At 42.6% G+C, this 8859-nt stretch overlaps 2 protein-coding genes across 3 annotated transcripts; one reads left to right on the top strand and one right to left on the bottom strand.

Moving 5' to 3' along the window:
• Positions 1–1115: 1115 nt before the first annotated feature.
• LOC133927765 (uncharacterized) lies at positions 1116–1679 on the bottom strand. The gene has a single exon (XM_062374167.1). The coding sequence runs from the start codon at positions 1677–1679 to the stop codon at positions 1116–1118; it is 564 nt and encodes a 187-aa protein (XP_062230151.1).
• An 823-nt stretch (positions 1680–2502) lies between these two features.
• Positions 2503–8110, top strand: LOC133927158 (probable homogentisate phytyltransferase 1, chloroplastic). Of its 2 annotated transcripts, XM_062373466.1 has the most exons (13): positions 2503–2746; positions 3210–3371; positions 3630–3919; positions 4058–4141; positions 4219–4293; positions 4407–4490; positions 4974–5063; positions 6003–6104; positions 6286–6381; positions 6807–6878; positions 6940–7035; positions 7335–7439; positions 7639–8110. In XM_062373466.1, exons 2-13 carry the CDS (start codon positions 3368–3370, stop codon positions 7678–7680), a joined length of 1140 nt encoding a protein of 379 aa, XP_062229450.1. In that variant the 5' UTR covers positions 2503–2746; positions 3210–3367; the 3' UTR covers positions 7681–8110. The 2 variants fall into 2 exon arrangements, with proteins under 2 accessions (XP_062229450.1, XP_062229449.1); XM_062373465.1 differs by lacking the exon at positions 3210–3371 and having other exon boundaries at positions 2504–2746.
• The last annotated feature ends 749 nt before the right edge of the window (positions 8111–8859 follow it).

The following is an 8859-nucleotide window of genomic DNA, read 5'->3' on the forward strand; positions in this document are numbered from 1 at the left end:
GATGTGATTGACTTCTAGACCATTGCCTTCCCTTGCGGCTGGGATAAAAAGTTCTTGTTTATGACTGCGTCATGAACTTCATGGAGTTGCAACACATCAATCAATTCAGAATACTTCTTATAATTTGATTGACGGTGATTGCGTGCGGATTCTGCCGCATTTGGGTGAAAAATAGAGAGAGTCTTCTCAATTTTCTCCTCTTCTGTGATCTCTTTCCCACAGAGACACAATAGTGTGCAAATGCGGTGCAGCGCAGAGTTGTACTCTCTGACATGCTTATAGTCACAGAAACGGAGCCGAACCCATTCTTGCTCTGCGAGAGGCTTGATGGTGTACTTAAGACACTCAAAATGCTCCTGCAATGCGTCCTATAATGCCTTAGTGCTCAAATGCGGGAGAGAGATGATGGCGGAGAAAATAAAGTGCCTGATCATTCTCATCCTCCGTGGGAACAATTGTACTACTTGTTCCCAGGCTAATTGTAGCGCGGAGCCTTTTTGCTCCCAATACAATCCGAACATCCGATGCTCAAGTGAGATAGTTGCAGCCATCAGCACTCAGCTCAGCGAATTTCATGTTCATGATACCAGCCATCTACATATTTAAATGATGCAACTACTAGTAAAGTTGCTTCATGTTGCTAAATTAGATTGCTGCAAATTTTTTTCTGATATTTTCTATGCTATTATGTGAATTTTACTGATTTTAAACGCATTACAGACAATTTAAACAGTAACAATAACATAGAAGAAAATACTGCATAATGGCTAAAACATATGCAAAATTCAAACTCTAGAGATACTTTCTTGTAGGAAAAATATTTTCAGGATTCTCCATAAAGCCCAAGGGTTTATACGCAAAATTCTAAAATTTGCGTAATTTTCATAAACCACAGGGTCTAATATGCAAAATCAGAGCATCTGGATAATTTTCAGAACAACCAGGGGCCTAAACGCAAAATTCAGGGACTGTGCTTAAATGCTGAAAAATTGGGAGGGCTAAATGCAAGTTTTTTTTCTTCTGTTTTTTCATCTTATTGGGCCGGCCCGGTCCTGCTACCCATCCGCCTGCTCTATATATTGGGGTGATTAGGGTTTCCAAACCTTAGCAGCCACTCAGTTCGACGGAGCCGCATTCGGGCGGCGCTCGTGCGGGGGCGGGAGCGGCGGACGGCGCGATGCGCGGCTGCGCTCGTGCGGGAGCAGTAACGGCGGCGCGGTTCGGGCGGTGCCCGTGTGGGGCAGGAGCGACTGAGCCTGCGGCGGGGCGGTTCGGGCGGTGCCCGTGTTCGGGCGGCACTCGTGCGGGGGCGGGGCGGCGCCGGCGGTCACTTCGGGCGACGACGGCGGTGGGAGGCGCACGGCCCAACACGGCTGCTGGCTGGTGCGCGGGCCGGTGCTAGCGGGGGATGCAGCGGCGTGGTTTGACGAGGCACGGCGGAGAATACCGTCGGCTTCAAGTCGGTGGTATGCCTCTCTATTTTTTTTCTTTCCTGTGTTGGTGGCCTTCGAGCCATCCTGTACTGGGACGGTTGCCGTCGTTAGGGGTGCAACGAGGTCGCCGGCTTCATGCCGGCGATGTGCCGTGCCTCCCCCTTTTCCCCATCTTCGATCTGTGCAGAGAAGTGGTCGACTATTTGCTATCCGGCAGCGCACAGTGGTTGCTGCGGGCCCCACCATGGCGTGCAGATTGATCTTGCTTCACCGCGTTCATGTGCTAGATACTGTTCATGCATATGAGGTGATGCTATTGTGCATTGCATATATGTGCTACTATTCATACATACTCGATATTGTTCACACATACGATGCACTCTACTATTTATATAAGATTTCAGATCTATTTTGATGCAAAAGACAGTAGCTGCGAGGATACGTACCGAATCGATCGTATCTTTCAATTCTTGCGAACGATTCGTGCCGTGTAGGGCATATAGGCTAGGCCAAAGACCTGCCCGCTTAACGACGATGTCGATGCAGTGCAGATCGGTCACAGGCAGATTCGTTTCGCTAGCTTGATCTTTGGTAGAGCTTCGTACTGATAACATATTGAGAAATCGCTGCTACCGGATGTAGTCTAGCGATTTCTCTGGAATAATTGCAAAAGAAGACACAAGCGTAGAGGAAAAGCTGTCTATTCTTTATTCATCTGTGTTTATAATGAGAGATTCTGCCTCGTATATATAGTGAAAAAAAACCCTTAAAAGATAGAATATAATTTTTTAAAAAATTAAGATGAGCCTATATTCAGTTGTGAAACTCCAAATTTTCTAACACCGCTTACTCGCAGCAGGTCCTGTGGATGGGTGGTATTTCACGTGGTCGGCATGTGAAACGAAATCACGCTCGTTCGTTTAGCCGAGTCACTCGCGCGGGTGCGGTTGTCTGCCCCGATTCCGATCGCGACGGAGAGGACGGCGCAGGACCGCACGATCGCGATCCACGGACGGCGACAAGGCGGCCGCGGCGACTGTTTTAACCGTGGCCGATCAACGCGAACGACTTCCGTTCCCGTGCAACACCGCGAAGCCTTGTTTCGGCAGGCGACGCACGAGGTACACCTGGCAATCCGCCCGCGCCCCACAACGCTACCTTACTACTCGCTGCCTCCACCGCAGCGACGCCCTGCTGCTCCACTCACTCCCCCCCGCACCCGCAGGCCTCCGCCGGGCGCCGCGCAGCGATGGATGCGCTCCGCCTCCGGCCGTCCCTCCTCTCCGCGCGGCCCGGCGCCGCCCGCCCGCGAGGTGAGTTGATTTCAAGTTTCGAACCCGTTCTCCTATCCGCGCGAGCTCGGTGTGATGGAAGCGCGCTAGGGCGACGAGCGCGTTCGGTTGGCAGCTGCCACTAGTGTAGAAATGGACATTTAGCTCCCCCAATCAGTCGTGTGCTCTGGTAGGCAGATTGTGCGCGCGATAGCGATTTGGTTAACGAAAATGATGTAGCGGCAGTTTTAGTCTCAGAGATTAATAGAGAAGGTGATTTCGGCAATTATTAGCTTAGTCCTATGATGGATAAGTCTTGGAGAGATGAGAGGAAGTGATCAAACCATGCTGGGATTTTGGTTGTAGTCGATCCTGTCTTTTATCAGGATAATAAACCTTGTCTGTTTTGGTTGGATGAAAGCTATATGTGAACTTCAAGGTGATGCGAAAAGATATTTGTAAGCTTCAAAGGAATGTTGAGGCTTTGCTACTTGTGATTGAGCAGGTTATGTCGATTATTTCGTGGATAAACAGATTTGCCGAAGGCTTCTCAATCTATGAAAGTACTCGAATTCTCTGCTCAGATCTTTGCTGCTTGTGTAAAATTCTTTGCTGTTATTAACCAAAAGCACTGGTGCCGCAACAACACTGGCATGCCTGCATATGGGTGAAATTTCTATCCTACTTTGTAATTAATGTAGTCAAGTTACCTGATGCAATAAGAAGTACTTCATGTTTTTTTTCCCCTTCTTTTACTGAGCCCGTACTCCTATATAGAATGTAGTAGTAAAAGGTCCATGGTCTTTCAGACAATTAATGGTATGCTGATGTTTGATCTTATTAGTCATATATTATTTCATTCTTGGATGGAGTTCTTCTATCTTTCTTGACTGCTTGACCTAGCATTGCAATTTTAACTTTCCAGATCATTTTCCACCACCTTTTTGTTCTATCCAACAAAATGGTGAAGGGCGAGTTTGTTTTTCCAGCCAAAGGACCCAAGGCCCTACCTTGTTTCACTGTCAGAAATTCTTCGATTGGAAATCCTCCTATTGTAGGATATCACATCGGTCAATAAATACTTCTGTTAATGCTTCGGAGCAACATCTGCAATCTGAACCTGAAGCACATGATTCTGCAAGCATCTGGAGGGCAATATCATCTTCTCTGGATGCATTTTACAGATTTTCTCGGCCGCATACTGTCATAGGAACAGTTAAGTCGTGTTGCATGTTGTTTCATTTAGATGAGCCTCCGGTTCTCAAGTTATTTTGATGAAGCTAGTACCCTTGTCCTCGTGCTGTGCTATTATTTTCTCTCCATTGATCTAAGAGATTTTTCTGGTTTAAGCAGGCACTTAGCATAGTCTCAGTTTCCCTACTAGCTGTCGAGAGCTTGTCTGATATATCTCCCCTGTTCCTCACTGGTTTGCTGGAGGTAAAACTTTGAGTAGCACTTTTCTTTATAAAATAAAGATGTATTGTTCATTGTGCTGCACTTTTGCTCATATGTAGGCAGTGGTGGCCGCTCTTTTCATGAACATTTATATTGTTGGATTGAATCAGTTATTCGACATTGAAATAGACAAGGTATTTTGAATTCACTATAATCCCATGCTTAGGTTTTCACTTTATAGTGCTGCCTTTATAAGTTTATTACCTTAATTATAGACTGTTGGGAGCTAATGTTGGTACCTCTCCAGGTTAACAAGCCAACTCTTCCACTGGCATCTGGGGAATATTCTCCTGCAACTGGGGTTGCAATAATATCAGTCTTTGCTGCCATGGTAACTAAGCTCATTTAGCTAAGTAGTTAGAAGTTATCTTCCCGTGTTATTTTGACTTTACCTGTTTTTTTGGATATATGGATCATGAAATGCGGAAGTGGGGTCTCAAGTTAAATGACATGTTCTTTCGAGCATGCCTCTTGAATTCTTGAGTATTAGTCTTTGTAAACATTGGTGCTCTCAGCCAATGAGATTTAGTAGCACAATGGAAAAAGTTCTAATACGAAGACCTCTGGACTGTTTAGTGCAAACTGGTAATACATGATTGAGCAGTTGCGAATCTTCATAGAATTTTATTTTGTACTTCTACTGAGTATGCTGTAAAATTGTAGTTCCTGGTCTCAGCTTACTGTTTACTGTGCAGAGAATTAGAGTTTAAACACTAATGCATTGTATTTGTAGGTTGTGCTAATGTTGATGATCAGCTTAGTTTTCTAGTAGTCTGTCAGACAAATTAAAGAGCATGTGCTTTGTATGTTGCAGAGCTTTGGCCTTGGATGGGTTGTTGGATCACAACCTCTGTTTTGGGCTCTTTTCATTAGCTTCGTTCTTGGAACTGCATATTCAATCAAAGTAAGAGCCTCATGTCTCTATGCCTACTAGTGTCATTTGTCAAAGAAACAAGGGCTTTTAGTATAATTAATGATTCCTAGCCTCATATTATGAGCTCTGTTAAGGGTGTCAGTGATGCTCTTCTGCGCTGCAAAGTTTTTTTTATTGTAAGCTGCAAACAAGCTTTAACTTATTTTCGGATTATGTTTTGAAAGAACTTGTTTCCATTTTTTGTTAGTACGGTGCCCTGACCCGTAAAGAAGTCTAAAAGAGGTTTCATGCCAATTAAAATGTTGAATAAGTCACACAAACAGGCAAGTTTGCCTTCTTCAGCAATAAGAAAGTTAAATAGCTTGACTACAGGAGGAAAACATATCCATCAAGCTAAAGCCTTCATGTCTAGAACAAACTTATTTTCTAATTATAGAACCAAAAATGCTTATACAGCCCATCCTGCTTTAACTTTCACATGTCATGAATGGTTATGGCAACTGAGAGGTGGGACCCACCTATAAGTGGCTCTGAAGACTTAAATGGGCTTTACATGGTTTACTCATGAAGCATGAGCTGCACGTCTCAAATTTGATGGGCCCAAATGGACCTTGATGTGAAATTAAGTGTTGAAAATTATCCATGGCCCAAATTTGAGGGAGCAATACAGTTATTTTCACTTCAATGAAAAAAAACTGGTAGCTTTAGAATAGTCTTAAATTTACTCCAAAAATTTTCTACTACTTTTACATCTTGGACGTGTATATTCAGGGTATATACTTTCTTGACTGCAAGAACAATTGACTGCCTTTCATTGTCCCCAAACAAGTACTAGAATGATATGGATGCTTTCTCTTACCATGTTTTTTTGGGCAAAACTTCTTAGAATGTCATCATTTTTTTGTGTGTGCAGCAGTTATCTTAACTGCGTCACTAAAGAAGCTGTGATTCACATTTTGGTCTTTACAGCTACCATACTTCAGATGGAAGAGATTTGCTGTTGTTGCAGCACTTTGCATATTAGCAGTTCGTGCAGTGATTGTCCAGCTGTCCTTTTTTCTCCACATTCAGGCAAGTCTTCCTGTCACTCTTCGAAAACAAAAAGAATCTCTAGTAAAAAATAGTTTTTGGCAACTGTTGTCACATTCTCATATGGATTTTTCTATGAAACTCACATGATAACTGCAATATAAAGTTTGTGCTGCCTTTTCTTGTCCTGATTCCTAACAACCTGCTCATGCAAATCTGTCAGACTTTTGTTTTCAGAAGACCGGCAGTCTTTTCTAGGCCATTGATATTTGCAACTGCATTTATGACCTTCTTCTCAGTTGTAATAGCACTTTTCAAGGTAACAGCCTCTAGTTTCCTGGGATAACTCCTTATGAAATCTATACTAATAGCTCTGATACCATGAAAGCAATTAGGATTGCGTGGAATCGTAGATGATTGATTGGAGAGACCTATGTACATATATATAGGAGAGGAGATCTGGTGGCTTATAGAAATAGGACCTGCCGAGATCTCCTCCTGATATCTCTCTAACCATATATAGGGCTGGCCGGCTATACCAGGCACACGCCCAACATATACACACGCACAACACATATATATTCTAACATATACTAATAGTCATTCTAAATCTTGATTACTCTCTGTGTGATGTATTACTGCTGTACAGACTGCAATTCATCTATCTCTAGTAATGTGCTAATAAAACGCTCATTTTGTTATGGATAATGTTGTCTTAAGAAAAAAAAATGCCATCTTCTGTAGGATATACCTGATATTGAAGGAGACCGCATTTTTGGGATCCGATCTTTCACTGTTCGATTAGGCCAAAAGAAGGTGAGTGAAAAAATTGCTAAGAGAACTACTCCTGGACATACTAATATAAACTTTCAAACAGGTTTTCTGGATTTGTGTTGGTCTACTTGAAGTGGCTTACAGCGTTGCAATACTGATGGGAGCTACTTCTTCCTCTTTGTGGAGCAAATCTGCAACCGTATGTGCCATATCTCCTGGTGTTCATCAGTAATTTCAACTAGATTTATGGTTACTTAATTGGTCTGAACTTTTGTGCCAGCAAGATTTCAACTGCCTGTGATTTTCACAGGGCTGCCTTTTCTGCACGATTTCCAACTTAACGAGATTACTTTAGCTTCTCAGTTTAAATAACTTATTTTAACAGTCCCAGTTTTTCCTGAGAATGTAATGCCGATAATTAAAAGGATTCACCTGTTCTAGATTTTTGCGAATGGTTCTTTCTGGTTTTGTTACGAAACGTTCGTAATATTTTTGCAGATTGCTGGCCATTCAATCCTCGCTGCGATCCTATGGCACTGCGCGCGATCGGTTGACTTGACGAGCAAAGCTGCAATAACATCCTTCTACATGTTTATCTGGAAGGTAACTCCCCTGTTCGCCCTCCATTCCCAAATCATTCTTCCATTTACCTAATTTGAAAACAACTCTTTGAGAACTCCTCGCAGTGCGACTGTACTTCCCTAATTTAATCACTTTACGTTCTGCCCTGCACCCCTTTGAATCCTGGAACGCTAACCGCGTTAATCAGTTACTGACATTTACTCCCCACGTGGCTCCGCAGCTGTTCTACGCGGAATACCTGCTCATTCCTCTGGTGAGGTGATGGATCGATCGGGGCAACAACTCCACGGAAGAACTTCAGTGCCGGAGTAAACCCGCGCCCATCTGTTCCGTCTGAAAGTTGAAGCATCAGGCAGAGGACTAGAGGAGGAAGGATGGCCACGGATGGCGCCCAATAAAATCCCCTGTGCTTCCGCAGGACCACACACTAGCTCGTGAAATGAGATGCAGTACCCTGTAAAGATTGCACGATCTCCAACTCCCAACGTACCCAAAGTAACTAGACCAGGTGAGCTGTAGCCTGTAGGTGTTGCTAGCAACAATACTCTTCCTCCAGTATATTCTCTTCATCAGCTGTCAGCTGAGCTCTCCTCGTAGGGGCCATGGCCATGCCCCTACTCCCCTAGTGTAGTATGTGGCCGTACGTCCCGTCTGCAGCTTGACTTCTCCAGAGCTCGATTTGTGGTTTGTCAGGATCGTTCTTCAGTCCAAGAAAGAAAATTTTATAAGTCTGTCGAAAAAGAAAATTTTATAATATGATATAATTGACTAAATACTATACTGAAAGAGATAAATATATTATCACACTAACAGTACTAACTACCTTAGCAAGAGGAGCTAGCTGATGAAACTCTTATGTCACAACTGAGGTAGATATACAACACAATAATTAAGAGATATTAAACTGATATTACAACTAGAAAGTCAACAAGTAGAGATGATGTGTGTAAATGTTATATTGCTACCTATCCTATATGCTCCTCTTCATCTCAAGCGCATCTGAAAAGATAGTATGAGTGAGATTTGAAAATCACATCAAGTGAATTACTTTAACAAACTATTTAGTTACAGTTAATTAAATATTTATTTTTAATAAAGATAATAAGTGAATAATAATACTAAAAACATGATTAAGTTTGACAATACAACAACCACGTACTATCATTTGATAGCTATGTTTCATCGTAGCAGTATCAACTAAAACAGTATTAAAGATTTTCTTGCAACATAAAAATAACATCGAAGTGATTAAAATAAAGTCATCCATACGAAATGCATATGTATGTATATGACATGTTCTTCCTCACATTTACTCCTCATCGGATAACGTATGAGTGTGTATCGTACTTTTTCTCAGGTAACATACGGTGTTATACCGATATAATCACGGTCATAAGATTGCGACATAACTTCTAATACATGATGTGTATATATATGACAT

This window comes from Phragmites australis, chromosome 8 (assembly GCF_958298935.1).
Source record: "Phragmites australis chromosome 8, lpPhrAust1.1, whole genome shotgun sequence".
NCBI classification, from domain to species: domain Eukaryota; kingdom Viridiplantae; phylum Streptophyta; class Magnoliopsida; order Poales; family Poaceae; genus Phragmites; species Phragmites australis.